Here is a 20,650-nt window from a genome sequence, read left to right on the forward strand (position 1 = left end):
CAGATGTGTTCATGAGACTAAACTTTATGGCCTATCATCAGAAGTAGTACTACGCCAAGAGTATTGCCTTCAAAACAGGCGAGGTAAGAAAATATTTGAGACATTCAGATCCGATGCACTTCCTTTCTGTACATGTTCAGGTATGTATTATACATATACATGACAAAATCTGGACAGCGATATTGGACTGGTAGCACACTCCTACACCTATCCACCACAACCACTTGACAGGCAGGAAATTCTCTCTAGCCCACCAGAAATAATTAACTATGGTTAGCCTAGCTAGCTCTTCAACAGTTCCTGTGTGTAGGGTAGGAGATTTGGGAGGGGGGGAGAGGAGCACACAGGAGTCTGACCAGACAGAGAAATGGTACTAGAAGTTAACTGTACTTGATCCTTTGGTTAATTATTCCAATGCCAGTCAATGAGAACAGACAGATAGTAAAAGTTATTACTGAAAGTTTTTCTGTTCAAATAATAATAATAATAATAATAATAATAATAATAATTAAAATAATTATAACAGTAAACCTGAATATCTCAACTGCATCCAATCCCTTCAAAGGGTTTTACAGCTTTTGAGTAAAATTATACCATTTTTTACAGAAGAAACCATTCCCACATTTATGTCAAAACAAGATGGTTACAAAAAAAAATGCAATAGTTTCATGTCAACATTTATGGCGAGTACATGTATATAGGCATTACACACACACACTGTACAATTTGGCAGTACACATGTTTCCAAGTACAGAATGCCCCAGTTACATGTGCCGTAGCTGACAGGATGTGACATTAGAGAAGTTGGTGTGCTTATTACACATCTGAGTGTAAAAAGGACCCAACTGTGGGTGAGCTTTATTTCTGTTTGACATAAATGTTTACATGTGAGGGTGAAATCATATCCCCTTCCCCTTATGTAATGCCACCCTCGCAGATTTTGCAGGAAATCGATCTGATCCGTACGACTTACACAAGCTGCACAGAGAGGATGGTGATCATGATATAACCCATCATGAAATAACAAAGAAATAAACAAAATAAATTCTTAAAAAATACACTTTACGGCTTGCAAAACTTAAAAAAAAAATTATGACAAACCCATTGAACTCTGACCAACATGTGTATCTTTCACATTTCTTAAAAAAAAAAAAAACACATGAACCGGATTTAAGTATTAGTTACGGAAGTAAAATATCCTCCATACAACTTCACCTTCCCACAAAGTTAATTAAAAATATGCTCAGGAACTTTTTTTCAAACGGGGTTCACCAGTTAGGGATTGTTGTAGCTATCCTAAATACAAGGTTTGATGAAAAAAAAAAAATATGTGGGACTGCAAGAGTAGCTCCAAATCTGTTTAGACAAAAGCGATTAAAAAAACAATGACACTGTGTGATTCTTAACACTGGCAACAAAGGAGTCCCTTCAAAAGTTGGTAGAGCGTCCTCTTCGGGACCGGTAGATCCAGGATCAATCCTTGATCGAGTCACACCTAAGACTTTAAAAGAGGAAGTTGTAACTTCCTCGCTTGGCGTTCAGCATGAAGGGGATAGTGCAACGACTGGTTGATCCGTATCAGTATAATGGCTCAGGCGGGGCGGCTTACTTGCCTTCGGTAAGTCGTCTAAGTGAAGCAGCACTACATAAAAGAGCAGTGGAAATCCGTCCAGCAACAAGGATTCCTTCGTCGTCATATGACTGAAAAATTGTTGAGTACGATGTTAAACCCCAAGCACTCACTCACTCACTCAAAAGTTGGCAAAGATGCACATATTGAAGGACACAATTTCAGTTAAATTTTTCTTTTATGTTTTTACTTTTTTTTATAGATAAAACCTTGCCTACAGACCTGGAAATGAATACTGATTAACTTAAAAAACTTGAAGGAATTTGGATTACATGAGATGTTTTGAGAGCAGGAAATGTGCTGAAATTTCCAAATGACATATACAAAGTTTTGGAGCAAAATTACACTAGTGGTGTGCTATTTTAAGTTGATCAGCTAAAATCTTGAAGGACAACAGAATGCTTCATAATTGTCTATTCATTTATACATGTGCCACATTGACATACATGAATATAACAGCACTCAACGAACCAAGCTACTAGCTATGTTCATCCAAGTGTCACAACAGTGGAGAAGCTTTAGCACTGGATCTCCTATCTTTATTTTTAACCAATGATAGTTCTGTGTTATGTTGTCCTTAAAATTGTCTACACAAAAAAGTTAGACAAAGTATGACAAGCCCTAAAGCAAAGCAATGCACGTAATCAGGGGGCCGCACTTCATGAAACTTAAATTTCTCGTAAATCAAATCGCATTTTATGGTTTGATCCTTGATGTCACATCTGAAAAAAGTTAGCAGAAGAAAGATTTACGACACTTTGTGAAAGTGGCCCCCCCCGGAGCTTTAACTGTTATTATTCAACATAAGGTGAGCACAATGGTATCCCTGTTCAGTGATGCAGTGATAAATCAAACCGTGCATGGTTTCTCTCAGCATTAGGTGCACAGGTTTACCTCCGATACAGCCCTCAAGCCACTAACAAGACATATCAACCTCAAGAATTTACAGAAGCAGTTTGGCCAGTTTTGCTCAACATTCTCCAAGCCTCCAGAATGTCAGACATAAAATCTTAAGCTGACAATTTACATGTACTGCAATTCTGTAGTTTTGTGTGTGAAAAAGAAGCCAACAAAGAAATGTCTGCCTTCTTATTTTGTGTATATGTACAAACATTTATGTTGCAATAATACCTACAGGTGATGCACATCACCAGACATGAATCACATCAGACATCAGGCAAACCTGCTGATGTTGTAACCAACCAAGTTGTTTATTTAAAACTGACCTATGAAAAATATTACTCTAAACATTGACTCCAATTACCTAGAGCTTATTTACCCAGAGATCCACAGACAAACCCCCAAAATACGTTTCTAGCTCCAAACAGTATGTCTCCTATAAAAACCCTAGCGCAAATAACAATCTAAATATGAACAGTGCAACACATAATATAACACAAAGTTTATTTTTTTTTGCATGCATTGCGTGCAAATAACACATCCAATAAAAATCATGTCAGGTAAATTGCTTCTGAGCTCAGTATGACAGAATATCATTATTACCTGGTCGTTTAAATATGCTTGCTTTACCTCATTAGCAATTATCAGGGCTAGATGGTTTGATCAATAATCAATAATAATTACCTGATAATTAACTAAGCTGAATAAACTAGCGTTTACACCAGCGATTACTGGGAATGTGTATCTCAGGGGTTTGGAAGGGCAAAGGTGTGAGTCCACAAACAAAACAGTATATCAGCATCTAGCGAACTTAACTTGCCTAAAGCTCATCGGAGCTTGATAAAACTTAAGCAAAAGTTTGTACACATAAGCCACACGCACATGGCTCGTTCGCAAAATCTATCTGTCATTTACTGGTGCAATAATGTAACTTTGAAGTTTGCATTTTGGTTGTCTGTAACTGATTAGCACATATATTTAATAAAGCTTTACATTTCGAAGAATTATGGAAATTTGGAAAGACCAAACCTACCTTATACTCATCCAAATCATAGTACCTCTTTGCAATGGGCTTGAATATGCGATCAGATTCATATCCATTATAATCCATGTTCGAGCTTCCAGAATAATAATCACTGCTGAATGACTGGTCAGTGGTGGTTGCCATGACAACTGGTTAAGTTGTACATAACAAACAACTACAACCCTAAATTCAGTTTAATAACAAACCTCGCAGTTCAATTTTGAACTAACGGTAATAAACTTTAAAACGAAACGAAGTAATAATCCAGTCCTAACGATGAGTTGAAGTGTCACTGTCCTGCTAAAAATGCTTTTGACGGATACCTGAAACACTGAAACTGAACACAAGTGAAATGAAAACGCAATATCGTGACTTCTTCAACTATGCCAACTTTTCACATCTCCATTAAACAGGGTTTCTTCCAACGGCAACTTCCAGCAACAACAACATCAAAAATCCACTTCTGTTGACACTGAGTATATGCTGTATATACACGAATCCACACTGACATACATATACAGGTATCCAGCCAGTTGTAAATGTAGAAACTGTCACCCGTCACAAATTATCACACATACACCTCGGGCCTCGATTCTATCACAGCTGGGCTGTGTAATTGACCAATTAGAGGGCTCAATGAACTGCACTCATACATGTAGCCAGCAGAAAACTTTGCAAATATGTAACAGCCCAAAAAGAAACGTAACAGGAAAAAAATGTCAAACTTTGGCCTAGTCATACAATCATATGTAGTCTGTATTATACTCCAGCGTTTTCCCTGTGAGCTAAAGAGTCCAGAGGCCTGGAGAGCCAAAGAGAACCCTAAGGCAAGTTAGTGGTTCAACCTCAGTTAAGGTGTGTAGCTACATTTATACCCTCGAACCAGAATATCCTGTTGTAACCTTAGAGCAAATGTCCACAAAAAAAAAAAAAAAAAAAAAAGTTTTCAAGCTGTCGTCCCTATAATTAAGCAGACCGCGTCAAAAACATTTCTCTTCTTAACCTACACAGCTAGTGTCTAATTGTCAAGCTTCTAATCCAGCGGGGTTAACCAGGGGTGGGCATTCCAGGCTCCTCTAGAATGACAGGACATTCAAAACCTGTCCAAAATATGTATTCTAAAATGTCCGAAATGTTAAAAAAATGTTTCCCCAATTTCGCCAGACATTTTTAAACAGCGGGAAAATTGCAGCTGCGAAGTTGTTCTCTTTACCGTTCCTCACACGTGCATCTTAAATTTTGTCGACATTCAGTACTCCTCCTTTTGAGCCTCGCTGGTGTTTTATGTGGGCGGAAGGATGGGACATCTATGTTAGGAGCTATCCAACATCAACAAACACCCAAGGCCATATAAGGTGAACAACACTGGGTAAACACATGCAGCAATACAAATCTGGTAACAAATATGTACATATGTATATAAAAATTGTTGGAAAACATGATAAAGATCACCATGTGTTGCTGGGCAGTTACATAACACGTGCCGCATGATTTGTTTAGATTTCAGCAACAATTAAATCTTCCCTTTTTTTCCATAAACTTTCAATAAAAAAATTACCGCATATATCTCAAAGCATGGGTACTTAAATTTTGTACTTTATTCGAACATTGTTAACGTGACATGTGACTTAGTAATTCAGCGTATGTCAAAGCACACCTGGTACAAACTGACCAGGTGTAAAGTCACTCTATTCTCGTACGTGGACGGAATATTGAGCAAAGTCACAGGCTTTGTGTACAGTCACAACAGGCTTAGTAGGGATCAAAGGAAATTACCTGCAGAATATGATAAAATACAAAACAGGGATGACCTGAGCACTTCACGGGGGACATCATTACATACACTGGAGATCAAAGACGTCAGTACCTGAATACACCCAAAAAACATCCGGCCAGAAAAATAGTACACTCTACAATGGAATGTCCTGCACTTCAAAATCAGTGATTGCAACAATCAGGTCAGCGTTGTAAACTGTTCATGAAGACAGTTATATAGGATGTTAGTGTTTATATATAGGCCTAAGTTTATCTATGTGCCGCACAAGTATAGATCACTCTATAGGCCTAAGAAGTTCAGCTTCCCTAAGTGCTGCACAAGTATAAGTAGGTCAAAACAGAAGCAGACTGGGGTCCACATCTGCGTAACAAGACATTCATTTTCTAAAATTTTCAACAGAAATGATGTAGTCAAAGTTAAAATGCCATTAGGTGACATCATTTCTGTTTGGTGAAAAGGGAGAAGACTATGTGATAAATATGTTTACATTGCCTTAAATTTTTCAAAACTGAATCCAGAAGAAATGATAACCTCCATGTCAATCTTTTTTTTTCATATCATCTTTGAGTGAAATGGGTTAGTTTTTACGTAGAAATAAATTGTGCCCTTTCTTAAACAGACAAAGCACTGACAGCATATCACCATGGCAACCTAAGGTATTTTGTGCGACACAAAACAATTTGCATATGAAGTTACGTGCACATGTATACGTAAAAGAAATCTACATTAGGATGGCTGCCCATTCTCCAACAACTGGAATAACTGGACTTTTTAAGACACATAAAATGTGTCAACCGGTTTGTTTATACTTGTTCCTGCCGCAATAGCCTCCTTTTGGAGTCACCATGGCAACAGAAACAGTTAGCTGGTCCAGGCTGGACAGGGAATCTACAGTAGGTAAATGACAACAGTTTGATACGGGGTGTACACTTGGTTTGTATTCAAAAGGCAGTGTGATGAGCTCACTGATAGAGCGATGTACTATTCGGTGTGAAAGTGCAAAAATATGTGTGCGACAATGCGACGCAATTAAAGCATGCATAAGACAAAGTACACATACGGTGCAATAATAAATCTGAAATTTTGAAAGTCAGAATCCCATAGCTGAACCAAATTTAATTCTGATAGCTCCGAGGTAGAATTAACAGACTGGTGACACAGTGAAACCTTTCTTAAGTTTCTTAATACAACAACAACAAAATCGCACATAATGTATATTAAATTGTCCTCATGTAGGTACACTTGCTAAAATAAATTTGTAAAAAATGAAAATTACAAACAGTTGGCTGAAACTAGCTGTAATACTACCTGTCACTCCATCTGTAATCAAAACATCAAAGGGCCTGTCAGTAAGTTCAGGTGGGAGGGCAGCAATGTTTCCCCTTGTCGGTTGAACTGCTGGTCCACATATGCATGTTACTGAGCCATCTCAGGTGCCACAAGAAACTATACGGTCTGTTTTAGAAATAATTTGGGTTGGTAGGCTAGGGAAGTAGGTAAATGTAGACGACAAACTTTGTAATCTTTAGACAAACACTGTAGAGTGTGGTGATACTTAAAATTACCGTAGGTACCTTAAAAACTTGCACAAGAAAAATATACCTCTACTGCAACCAGTGTGATTGTGTAAGTCTTTGCCACCTTTGTCCATTTCCATTAAAACTTCCACCAGTAAGAATTTTAGTCTTGGGAATTGTAATTTAAGCATAATATTAATTTTTTTTTTCTGCTCATCTTCATCTGGATTTCGAAAATCCACCTCTTGACACATTCATTCTTGAAGGCCTATAAGGCCTTATATGTACAGATATACATGTACATAAGTATAGGTATACTCATACACACAAAGCTGAAAGGGGCTGCTTGGTAAATGCCAGCAGTTAGGGGGTATAGGCGAACATACAGCACAGTATATACTAATAAAGTGGGCAAGTAAAAGCCAATACCAGGCTTGGGGACTGACTGCAATAAGAGAAAACTTGTTGCTGTAAATAACATGGGATTACATGAGCACAACATATGTGGACCTGTTTGTCCAAGTGGTGGGTTAAAGGATCTCATGAGAATGTGCAGCGATCAGTGGAGTTCGCTTCATCTCGTCTCCATTCCAACCCTTATTCGCTGTCCAAAACTGTTTTGAAAATTTAACCTCCTACACAAAAATTGAAAAGCAGTTATAATTAATGCTACGTTTTCAAAAAATATATTTGCGATGGTGTACATATATGAGCCTTTTTTATAGAAATTCATAGTAAATAAGCTTTGAGAAAGTAAAAGTAATCTGCCAGAGACCGCAGAGCTGTTTAGTCAAGCATGAAAGTACTAACATTTACTGAAACTTTTGAAATGCTGCGCCAATCAACAGCACTTGGACGTATGTCTCAAAGTTGTCAATTACCTCATTGGTAAGTGTCAGAGAAAGTATATAATACCAATTTAAAAGCATTCTGAAAATGCAGAGATTCTACTTTTTTGTGTATGCATGTACACCCGAATTGATTTGGCATTCCATTGCCAGCCCTCACTCTTCCAAAAAGTGAAGTGTGGTAAGCATCTAGAGATATCTACAACAGCCTTCAGCAAATCAACCTGACAGTGTCAGAACACCTGTTAAACAATTCACCATCACTATGGTAACCCCACTGGGCGAAAGGTTGCACACAAATCACCCTAGGAACAAATACAAAATGCAACCACATGTTGTATATATTTATAACCACAGGCTGAAGGTGGCTGAGTTACATTGGGCAGGGCTGCAGTTGGTGAAAGTCTGGCACATTTAACTTATCACAGCTTTTGCAGAACTGGTTTAACTCCTGAGCCTGATGGGATGAACTGAGGCCAACGTTAAAATAGTTTTCGTTGACTGCTACTTAAGGCAAAATGCCGAACTAAACCCAGGTGTCCAACATTAAGAGGCTAGCATCTTACCCAGCTATCTTTAGGGTTAAACTGAATGTTCTGCATCAACTGGAATGAATGAATGAATGACTGCGTTGCATACTGCTTGTTATGAACTCCACATGAATTTCTAATTAATCTTTTCCATGCAGTCGTGAAGGAACCAATTACTCTTCCAAGTTTTCTTTTAGGAAAATAAAATAGCCACTGTCTAAAACCGGAAAACTGCTGCAATTACTGTAGTTTACCGAAAGTTTGGTGCATAAAAATGCTATTTCAGAAGAACACAAAGCCTAAAAATGATACTTCTGATGACAAGATTAAAGTTTTCTGATAACATACTAATCAAACTTCATAAAAACATTTAGTGGCTCTACAAAGTGGATGAATCAATCAGAGTCAAGCAAAATGTGTGACTTGAAAAAAGCTGAACTAGCTGAAATACAGCACTAAACTTTATCTCCGAGTGCCAAAACTGAGTGCTCTTAGATGACCTCATTCTGTATTTTACAGCCAATAAAGAGATCAATTAGGCAGTACAGAGAATTATTTTGTTTGGCCTGTCCCCCTGTACCAGAGATTCAGCTGGTAGAGGCAGCCTGAGAGGGTCTACTGTGCCCAGCTCAGGTGGAGGGGCAGCACTTTATATGGCTATGTGGGGTGAAGAGAAGGCAGCATTCCTCTATAGTATCGCCTAACAGTCTCTACCATAAATATCCTAAATAATCTTTCTGACAGAGAGCCAGATTAAATATCATACTCCAGTGCGACATTGGCACATACATGTGCTGTATCTACATGTGATAGTTGGAAGCCTGTATGTATTATCAGTTATATCTAATGTCACTACTGCTAAAGTATAGTTCTTACCCAAAATTAATCTAAACATTTAGTTCTTGTAATTCAACATTAAAAAAAATTATTTACTGAATTGATGTTTAATAAGCTCACTCTTAAAATTTACCTGTTAAAATTGTTTATTTATTTCCAGCTTTACCTTTGTAGTTACAAATAAATTGATTTCAAAGTGAATGGCGGTGAACACCAAAGTGGCTAAAACTACATATGTTTATTCCTCACACCCAGATACAAAAAATTAACATCCATCATTATCACATTTGTCTTCTGTGATATTATTAAATACCAGAGGAAGATATTTTCTGAAACTTAATTATTAGATAATTAACAGTAATGCTGGTGCCAGGGACTCTTGAATACAAATACACTGTGAGGGCTTCAGCCTGTGAAGGCCAGAATGCCATATTGCCAGGGAGGGTCATGAGTGGGGGATACACTGCTCACAGGAATGTTAATGACAGATTTGTGGACTTTCTGTTTATGTTTGCTGGTTTGCCTGTGTATTGTCCTAGGTGATGCTGACCATATGCTACCATAAAGTTCTAACCTGTCCCTCCAAAACTGGATATCAACAATTCACTGGGGGGATGGAAAGAAAAGTGTTAAAGGTATAATACAAGTAAAATAAGATAGAGGATATAATAGTAAATAATGATAAATAGAGGAGGTGGTGGAATCAGTGGTGGAACAGGAATGAAACTGGTTTGACCTATAAACACGTATATAAAAAGTTATTTATTGATTTATTTGACTGGTGTTTTACGCTGTACTCGAGAATATTTCACTTATACAACCGCAGCCAGCACTATGGTGGGAGTAAAACCGGTTAGAGCCCTGGGGGTGGGGGGGGGGGGGGAGGTTTTAAACTTCCTAAATAAAAAATTATATGCATTCAGGACATTGTTCATATAGATACATATCGGCAGGGCTTAAATATACATATTTAACATTACTATTTGTATATATTATCAAAAAGTGTATGCCTCCTGATTTACATCATGTGACAATCAATTCAGGATTTAACAGTATCATGCGTGCAGCTGAATAAACCAGCAATATCCTTCATTAGGACATTTATATGCAGATAAAACTGAGAAGGGAGACTGTTTCACATTTTATATTTCGCTCACACAACATAGGTACACATTGTTTTGTTTTGGAGTTCAAAATCATGTTATTCGATGCATGTGCCTGATCAAACAGATTAGCTGTATGTAGGTAGCTATATTCAGCTATCAAAGCTGGAAACAACAGCAAAAACTGAGTGTCAAATAGTTGTAACACATCTATATGAAAAAGCAGCCACTAAACCATGCACTTCTGACCTCTGACCTCCTGATTCTACAGAGGGAACTCGACTCAATATCTTTATATTCCTCTATTTATTTCACCGAATTTTCCACCATTTTGAGGTCAAAAAATGAAATTCCAAACATACATTAATACAAACATATTGAACCTGCGGATGGTCGTGGGTTTCTCCCGGGCTCTGCCCACTTTCCTTCCACAATAATGCTGGTCACCGTCGTATACGCAAAACACCAATCACATAAATAAATAAATACAAACATATTGCCTGATATTTTGCACCGAATAGACCCTTTTTATTGTAGGCTCTTAGAGTGTAATACCTCACGGATAGGTAAGATTGATTGAGAAACCAATGAATGATTACGCTGTCAGCGAAACAGATACAGATCTTGCCTTAATAACACAGTTCAGTTCTTGTCTTTTTACCAGCATGCACCAACAAGCTTTTCAGTGTTCCACGGAATGTGATCCATTTAGTTCAAGCTGATGTTATAAGGAGATTTCCTGACGACACAACTTTATTCTGCTCAGGTAACTCTTTCCTGTTACACCTGGCATGATAAATAGGTGACAGTCAGGCAAAACTGTAATAAGCTGCCCTATCGCTGCCACAGAGAACTTTATTTAATGCTCAGGATAAGCACAGTGCATCTAGTTACATACAACGAATGAAAGGAACACATGGCATGCAAGATGGCTACGCTCACCTTTTGGGTGTATTATAATGATATCTAAATAGCTCCATTTTGCCTAACTAGATGCAATCTGACAAAAATAAAACAGCTATGTTTCTTTTGAGAAAGTTTGAATTATTCAACTTACATCTGTTCAGTTATTTTCATATTTTATTGTCAGTCTCAAATCTAGTAGATCCTAATTAAAATCACAGCCCTTGTTTAGATGTCTTAATGCTACTTAACTAAGAAAAATTAGCATACATGTATTTATATAAATATAAGAAAAAAAGTATGGCATAACATTTCTGTTACTAAAATTAAAACTAGGAAACAAAAATTTAGCCTTTCCTACATTTCTCACAAACTTTTTGCAAAAAAAAGTAATTAATAATTAGTAAAGGTTTTAGAAAATATAGATATTGATGATTATCTGACACTTATCTGGGACGAGAAAGAATTTGTTTTTACATGTATATCCTATCATACAGTTTTATGAAAATAAACACACTGGATATCTATTATTCTGAAATTTTAAGCGCTTAAAACTTTTGGAAATAATATTCTCACCTGGCGAAAGACATGATGTTCGACCTTGATGATCTCCTGTAACGAAGAGACGGGGCGTGTTTGAGTGTGGAGAGCTCAACAGAAACTCAGTGCAACGAAAAGTGGTCGTTAACACTGGGCTGCCCAGTTTTTCCACAAAGTACGGCAGGAGCTAATCATAGCATGTACGGGGAACTGACAATTTGGCAAATGCAGTTGCATGTATGAGTACCAGGCAGGGTACAGGCATCATGCATACATGAATACATCCATGTGCTGGAGGCCAAGTCAACTGTTAGCAGGCATTAGGCTTGTGTTACTCACAGATAGCAGGTACCTGTACAAATAGCCACACTGTGGTAACTGCGTTCACATTTATTCTACAGATGGGAGATAAAATAGGCCAGCAACAAAATGCTGGTGAAATTACTTATAGTTACCTATACCTACAGCTACACAGAGCGAAACAATTACAGACAGATAAATCCCCGTACTACATGCAAGGCAAGGCGGTGCTTGTTTATTAGGGTGAAATGAGTGGTTGAAGTTTTGGGTCAGGATTCCAGTGTAATTAGACAAATATCTCCATAATGATGATCATGTAAATATGAACCTTAGAAAAATGTTTTTTACACTGAAACTTCACAATCATCAATTCCTCCATTACATCCATGTTTTAAATTTGGCTAATTTGTTTTATACTTGTACACACATTTTCAATGAACATAAAAACATTGCCAATACTTTAGTTCTACTGTATGACAGAATTCCACATTTCTACATAAACAGGTACGAATGCCAAAATAAAAATGTCAAATTGCCTCTTCATCAACTAATAAATTAGCTATGATCAACAGATTTTAATTAAGAAGAAATGTGTGATATGCTTGTATCTGATACTGGGTCACTTAATATTACTTCCTACCTTACTTTCATAGTAATAATTCAGTTGTAATAGTAAATCTGAAATGATTTCTACACATATCAATTTGTGTTCTGTTGCCAGCATGATTGTCAAACTACAGTGAATGATGAAGATAAAGGTAAATCAAGGGGGATAACTCTTTGTGCCACAATCATCGGGGAGTGCTAAAGGGGTTCAAGAGGGGTTGACTTTAAAAAGTGTACATCTACAGATGTAGAACATATCATCCATCTTGGCAACAAAAGGTCATTTTTTTTTTTTTTGGCTAAGAACAAAAAAAAAGAAAGAAAAACTTGAAATAAACTCTTAAAATGTCATATATTTATCTGATTGTTGTTTTGTCACACCAGTGTATTAACACTGATGCCTAAAACCGTTGGATCAAAAACACTTCAACTTGACAATACTGTAAGTGTATCATGCAAGTTTTAACTTGAAATTTGGCCACTATACATTACTGCCAACATAAAATGTTGAAACAATCAGTTGTTAATATAAGTTATTTCATAAAATTAATTCAAATTTGTAAGCATGAAGTTTCACTTTGATCTGTGCATTATTAACAATAGCACAACAGATGCAGCAATAATGATATGCATTTTGGCCAGTGAAAGCTAGAGCTTTTGACAAAACTTTGTATGAAGATTTTCCTTCATAACTAATGCAGTACTGGGTGCCAAAAACACAGATGGCATTCACCGAATAAAATCTTCCATGGTTTTATCTTCTTTGTAAGAAAATCAACCCCACATGCAACTAATAATATATAAGGTAATACATAAATTGGCTAATGGTACCCTACATTTTTGCAAATAAATTGCATGCCACAGGATTTGGATATTAAGTGTCTCTCAAAACACATTTGATGAACTTGTCTTATTGTCTTAAAACGCTACAACTGAATAATTTCAGGTTACTTTCATCATCCCAGTTAAATTCACGAAAAGGTTATGGTTCTGGGCCGCTACACTTTGAAGTCACAGAAAACAAAAAGAACAGATGTTGGCCAGTTGCATGTCGTTGTTGACTTGGCCTACTTTCTCAGAACTAGGTCATAAACTCACCTTATGTGACAGAGTACTAAGGTCAGAACAACATACCTGGGTTATTGATTACACCTGGGGGCACTCATTTCCCGCTACAGGTAAATCATAAAAGCTCCAGAATTACCTGCCTGGTTTCTTGATTAGCTATTTCTCCAAGAAAATGAGTAATGCACTAAAAAAAAATTACATCATCAGAATATGTAACCTCGAATGAAAACCTGCCGTAAAGTTTCCACAGATAAAACTCATCGACGGTCTCCTAGCCTCAGAGAACGCGTATTCTGAGTAGCGTACAACTCGCATGCTTCACCAACACCTAGAGCATGACCACTTGTCTTACAGGCCATTAGACATTGCGAAAAATACACCTTTAATATTTATAAGAGTAATAAACTGTATAGTGACACATTACTTTTCTGTCCTAGTTAGCAATACTACGTGTAACTTATACAGATGTATTCTCAGGTGTATAGCCTGTACAGATGTATTCTCAGGTGTATAACGTATACAGATGTATCCCCAGGTGTATAACCTATACAGATGTATTCTCAGGTGTATAACCTATACAGATGTATTTTCAGGTGTATAACCTATACAGATGTATTTTCAGGTGTATAACCTATACAGATGTATCCCCAGGTGTATAACCTATACAGATGTATTCTCAGGTGTATAACCTATACAGATGTATTTTCAGGTGTATAACCTATACAGATGTATTTTCAGGTGTATAACCTATACAGATGTATTTTCAGGTGTATAACCTATACAGATGTATTTTCAGGTGTATAACCTATACAGATGTATTCTCAGGTGTAATCATACTTGTTACCTCATAAACAAATGGTGCTTTCTAATAAGCCTGTAAAGCAATCTCTGATCGCCCTGTTTCCCATTATGCATCAAATTCTATAAGAATGAACGATTACAGTTCAATGCCACGTTGGCAACATTTCAGCCATAATGTGGCGACATCAAATTCTGCGACAAACACGATAATGACCGGATAATATTGAACTGGATTCATTCGCAGCAAATATTGCAATTTCATTAGAATATAGGTTCTATAACAACTAGTGACATGGTCAACTGGGAAGCAGTTTTAATCAACCCGAAGAAATTCCTTACTTATTGTACGCAAGCAAAGCTACATGTGAATTTAAAAAGGTGGAGTACTATTTTTCCCCGATATATTTCACACTTAATAATAATGTCCCAGTTGAACTTAACAACAAGTATATGATACTTATAAATGAAAAAATATAAATTAAAACCACTGTATGAAGACAGGATAAATTTGTATACACCAGTCACAAAGCAAAAAAACAAGATCTTAATTAATTTTTTCAGGTTCATGCCATTTAATGCCTGTTTGCACCTCAGCTTCTGGAGCCCCATTAGTGCAGCCCTATATATCAGGTCATACCAGTATATAAGCTAGGGGTATGTGGCATACTTGAAATTCACCTCACCTGCTCTTACTAACACGTGGCCAGGTAAAAATCGGACCAATGTTTCGATTGCGTACTTCCAGGTGTGACATTTACCTAAGGACTACCTCTACCTGAGTGTAGTGTATTTAAGAAAGAACATATTTACCTCAGTATCTTATCTGTAAAGAAACCATTGACATTTGTAGTCCCTCTTAAAGCAAGCCTGAGATAAGACTGTTAAAGGCAATACTGCCTGCCCGTCTGTGCCCGCTAGAGTATCCTACCACCTGGGGTTGACCTAAACGAGGCACCTACACTTGTAACGACACAGGTACAAAACGGCTGTTGCCATAAACGAGACCACAACCTGTTACTGTCGTTTATTCACATCGTTACGAGTTTGACCTTGGGCTTAGAGTTGTGAAAGCTATTGGAATTTTCAAAACTTTACTTGAACAGGATGTTTCTGTTCATATGGAGTGTTACTTTAGATCGGTTAGTAGAAATTGTCTGCAGAATTGTGGTTATAATTCACATTTCTATTTATGTCACCTGTTTAATTTTTTAGGACAGTATGCAATATTTTGTTTGCATGCATGAAGAATATAATACTGATGAACACAAATACATGAAAAAAAAAACAGTATGATTCACAGACCATAAAAATTTTTGACTTAATTCATTTCACTTATGTTTAAATAAAGAACTGAATGTCAGCACATTGCTGGCTATGTTTGAAGACGTTACATGTCAAATTTATTCAGCTTACAAATCCAAATTTGTTAATTTTTCTGCATTAATATATGTATTTCTTCTTCAGATACAAGTATGATCTTCCATCTTCTGCATTAAACTAAAAAAAAAGGCCCAAAGGATGCAGCCTACTTGAAACAAGGCTGTGTAGGGTTGTCTACAAAATCCGGAGAAGCCCAACTAAAACCAGAGACAGAATTAGACCCAAAACTTGCCAGTGAAGACAGTAGGATTCAGCATGAGCTGGCTGTTGATAGGCGGCTAGACAAGTTGTCAGGACAGGTTCTAGTGGTTAAAATTAAACCACAAGGTAGCCAGCTAATATGTATATCCCTAAGAGGAGCGAGACAGGCAGTAGCAGTGCGGGATATAGTGTCAATCATTCAACATAATGCTTCAATTTTTAAAAAGCATAAATTTCAAAAATTTCAATTTGGACGCTAATGATAGTAAGCCACCCTACCCATACAAAGAGGTTTATGCTAGGACAGATCATGACAAAAAGAAATCAAACGTTCTTGAAACAAAGTTTGGATTTAAAACCAGATTGTCTGAGAAAAAGATAAAAATGTCCACAGGTCCGCTTTCAACGGATCAGTTAATAAGTATCTAACTGATAACTGTTATTCGGTTCTATTTGTTTGTTTTTTGTGTTTTTTTTGGGGGGGGGGGGGAGTTTTAAGACAGCACTTTTTCATCACATTTTTCACCACAACAGCTTAATTCACGTACACCTAGAAAAGTTCCAAACTTTTCACAATGTGGCAGGACTACATCAGAGTTCTGTTTTATTGTTCAGCTGAGAAAAATCAGATGCAAACATTAACACAATGCATCAAACTCATTTATAACCGCTTGATGGTTCGAACACATGCCTTGTGAACAACACAAACCATTAATCTCCTTTAAAACTTTTACTTTTTGAATTCTGGCACAGAAATAATTCCATTAAAAATCATATTCATATTAAAACTGACCACAGACGAAAGTGATGATACAGTAAAATGGCGTTAGACCCATTACAAATTTTCGTTTTGAAGGTCATCCAGGCAAAACTGATGACAAATGTAATAGTTGTAACAGAAGGTACGATGGAGTGAGAATATCTCCTGAATCATAAACAGGCCATTTTTCGTCAAGAGACTTTAGAGTTATTTTTTACTATCACTCCGACACTATTTACGATAATACCTTAATCAGCAAAAAAATATAACTTATATCTAATGCCATCACCACCTACATGTATTTTAACAACATGAGTTACGCACATACAGAGGTTTCTTGTTAATGGAATGTGCCAATTTAATCCTCATGATTTCCAGATCTTGATATTTCAAATCTGTCTAGACAAACAGTGTAAGAATTAAATCTGTTTAGATATATGCAGAGGTATTGTTTTACAAGAACTATCCACTATCCATTAAATTATTATTACTTTAGATGCAATATACTGTAAGCCTTAAAGACCCAAACTGCTTCAGCAAGCGATAAGAAATCTCTACAATTGGTTAAAAAAAAACACTTAAATAAACACTTTACAGTGATGCTTTCCAATATACCATACATGCATGTATATATGGTGCATTATGACATATTTTATGTGATCTTTTCTTTCTTTTCTGTGCTTTTCTTGAAGCAATCAACATTGTTTTGTAGACATGACACTGGTAGAATTTTGCAACTATGGTATAATTGATAGATTTCTTCTCCAGCATGCATGTCTGCACGCATGTCCGTCTGCATGCATATCCGTCTGCATGCATATCCGTCTGCACGCATGTCCGTCTGCATGCATGTCCGTCTGCATGCATATCCGTCTGCACGCGTGTCCGTCTGCATGCATGTCCGTCTGCATGCATGTCCGTACTGCATGCATATCCGTCTGCATGCATGTCCGTCTGCATGCATATCCGTCTGCATGCATGTCCGTCTGCATGCATGTCCTCTGCAGACATGTCCGTCTGCATGCATGTCCGTCTGCATGCATGTCCGTCTGCATGCATATCCTCTGCATATTTAAGTCACCTTTGTGAGTATGATAACTAAATCAACTTTGATATTCAGTGTTTATCCAAAAAGAAGGAACTGCCAAAAATGTGCATACCTGCCATCTCAAAATATCAACACAGAATGACGTCATCTTCACGTGATAATCACATATTGTAGCGGGGATAACCCTACATTTCACCTATGCTAGCACCAGATAACATCGAGCAATACGGTAAGGAACTACAAAATCTGACTTTGTGTCGAGACGTAAACATGGCATTTAGCTGCCTAACTCGGCTGACAGGAACGGGGCTCTTATGAGAAAACAGACACGTCAGGATGAGCTTAAGCCACTCAGTTCTGCAAGAGAGAATCAACCACTAACAGTGTGAAAATTGACACCCAGCTGCCAAAAAGCGATCAATTGTTTCTAGAAAAAAATGATACTGAGAGCAAAAATGGGGAATTCGCCCAGGACCATGTTGTAATGACTGTATATAATAAGGTAACACAAAAAACAAAGCGGAATTTTGGGAGCAACATGCAGAGAATCCTCGTATGAGGCAAATAAGCCCAAGGACACACACAATAAGGTGTAGCATAACTCTTCATAACGCACCAAACAAAACATGAAGAACTCATTGTACATTCATCAGATATGGAAAAAAAACATAAAAGCCATCTGGTTCCTACTAATTAACAGTTTACGTGTAACAAAGGTGAACAAAACCTACAACAATATCGCAGAATGATACCTACATGTAACAAAAAAAGGTGGGGTGGGGGGGGGGGGAGACAAAAAGACAGAAAGAGTTCACTTACTTAATTGAAAGCAATGAAGAATAAAGAGACTAATTATGCATATATTTCATAAACTGGTGGGTAACGAAAAACAAAACAAAAAAAATTGACATTACACGCACAGTGCACATGAAAGCAAAGATAAATTGAATGATGCCACAAAAAAGAAAATTTTATGCTCATACAAGTCCAAGTGCATATAAACCCCCTCCCCCCGCCCTCAAAGTGTGGAATTGACAGATCTGAAAATTAATTAAGTTACTTAATTAACTTTATGATTATATACAGACAATTATCTCTATAAAACAGAAAAGAGATAAGCAAAATAACCAGAGCGTGTTGTGGACTTTAGATCACAATGTCAAACATACAGCAAATCATGCAAATAACCTCAGATAGAAATGTTACCATACCCTTATGTCCACTGGCAGCAGAAACTTAATTTCAATCAAATTTCATTAAATATTTTGGACAACATTATATTATAAATATATTTTGCTTCATTTTTAAACATTCCTGTTTAAATGACAGAAGCAATTGATTCCTGTCTTTACAGTATTAACTGCATCAATGTTTTCTATTACTTTTTGTGTTGAGCAAATTCATGGTAAGTACTGTGGCATGTAATGTTGTTTCTAAAAATTAAACTAACTTAAATTTAAAAATATATATATTTGCATCTATATAAAATGATGTCATTGTAATATCAATACTTTATTTTTTTTTTTCACACTTAACATGCAAACATTCTGTTTCAATTCACTTTATACTCTGGTATGTTTTACTTATAAAACACACTTTATTGTATGACAATCTTCCAAATGTGCACACTTTTTGTCCCATCAGAGACATGTGATAACACACTTTATACACCAAGGCCACACCCACTTTGTTACAGCTCCACATCTACACACTTTAAAAGTCGACGCCTACATACTAGTACTCACACGAACTCTCTTTCTTTCGCGACTTCTGGATCTATTATACCTGGGACGACCAGTCACCACCTGGAACTTAAGCATGGCTACAGCAAAAACCTTCACTTCATCTTGGATCGGAATAGGTCTCTCCGCACAATCCCCCAGCGAGATTGATGCTCACTCTCTGCTGGCAGCTAACTTTTCCACCAGAGACCCACATCTAATGGAACATCCTTACAGTTGGCCATTAGTCAAAGTTGCGTAATACGAGATTGAGACAAGCAGCAGGCCTCCTTAGCCGGAGTACGATAGACAACTGGCCTGCAACTGTTTTTTTTTTTTTTTTTAGCACGATCGAGCACGTGGAGAAATTGTGCCGTGCGTGGTAAAGTGGTAACATATCATTTCATTGACGCACATGAATGAGACAGAGAGAGAGAGCTGCAGGATAAACCCAGGCTAGTATCTCTCAGGCCTCTTAACGGGTAACTGCATCTGAAGGGCTACACAATCAGATCACTGGCCACATCTGACCCTTTGATCGATGCGAGCAAAAGTGTGCAGTTCAACTATGACCCTGGAATCATTCTCACACACCAAAGACTTCAAGACGACCAGGGCACTTTATGCAGTTGGCAAAAAAGACGCATGGAGATGAAAGACAAATCTCTCTTGTTTCAACACCAGATCCATTTGCAGAGTAGCTAGTACAAATTGACTGTGGTAGGACATTTCTTGGCTAGCTGACTGGTCATAGGCTGATATTAGCAGAGTTCCCACCTTAATGAGAACATTAGTTTTCCAATGCTTCCAGTCAGAGATTCTCGCATTGCTAACACCAATGATACTGACAGCTTGATGACAGGCAAGGGAGATAATTACCCTTGTAATTAATCTGGATGAGTACCGCAAATAGTACCTGGCAGTGGGGAAAATGACCCAAGGGGAGGAAATCAACCACTTATTATGGGCAAAGGATATCCGACAGATATCACAGATTATCGCACACATGAAAATTGCAGAAAATCAATTCGTTCACAGATATAATTAGATTACATAAGAGTGTTATATTTTTTTATCAGAATATATTATTCTCATTTTTTTTTTCAAACAACGAAAAGGAAAATCAGGAAAGGGAATGGCATTTGGTTCCAATAGC

At 37.1% G+C, this 20,650-nt stretch overlaps 1 protein-coding gene across 4 annotated transcripts in view; it reads right to left on the reverse strand.

Moving 5' to 3' along the window:
- LOC135464639 (tensin-3-like) overlaps positions 1 to 20,650 on the reverse strand; it is a 185,125-nt gene that overhangs the window by 71,095 nt on the left and 93,380 nt on the right. Inside the window, exon 1 of one of the 4 annotated variants that reach the window (XM_064742106.1) lies at positions 11,646 to 11,830. The exons of 2 other annotated variants lie outside the window; for them this stretch is intronic. Coding sequence is in view for 1 of the 2 variants with exons in the window: in XM_064742101.1 (XP_064598171.1) it covers positions 3,564 to 3,698 (135 nt within the window). In the remaining variant the exon portion in view is untranslated. Of the gene's footprint in view, positions 1 to 3,563; positions 4,244 to 11,645; positions 11,831 to 20,650 lie in introns of those variants that run through there. One more of the 4 variants, XM_064742101.1, reaches the window with a different exon arrangement.

The sequence above is a fragment of the Liolophura sinensis genome, chromosome 4, assembly GCF_032854445.1.
Source record: "Liolophura sinensis isolate JHLJ2023 chromosome 4, CUHK_Ljap_v2, whole genome shotgun sequence".
Classification (NCBI taxonomy): domain Eukaryota; kingdom Metazoa; phylum Mollusca; class Polyplacophora; order Chitonida; family Chitonidae; genus Liolophura; species Liolophura sinensis.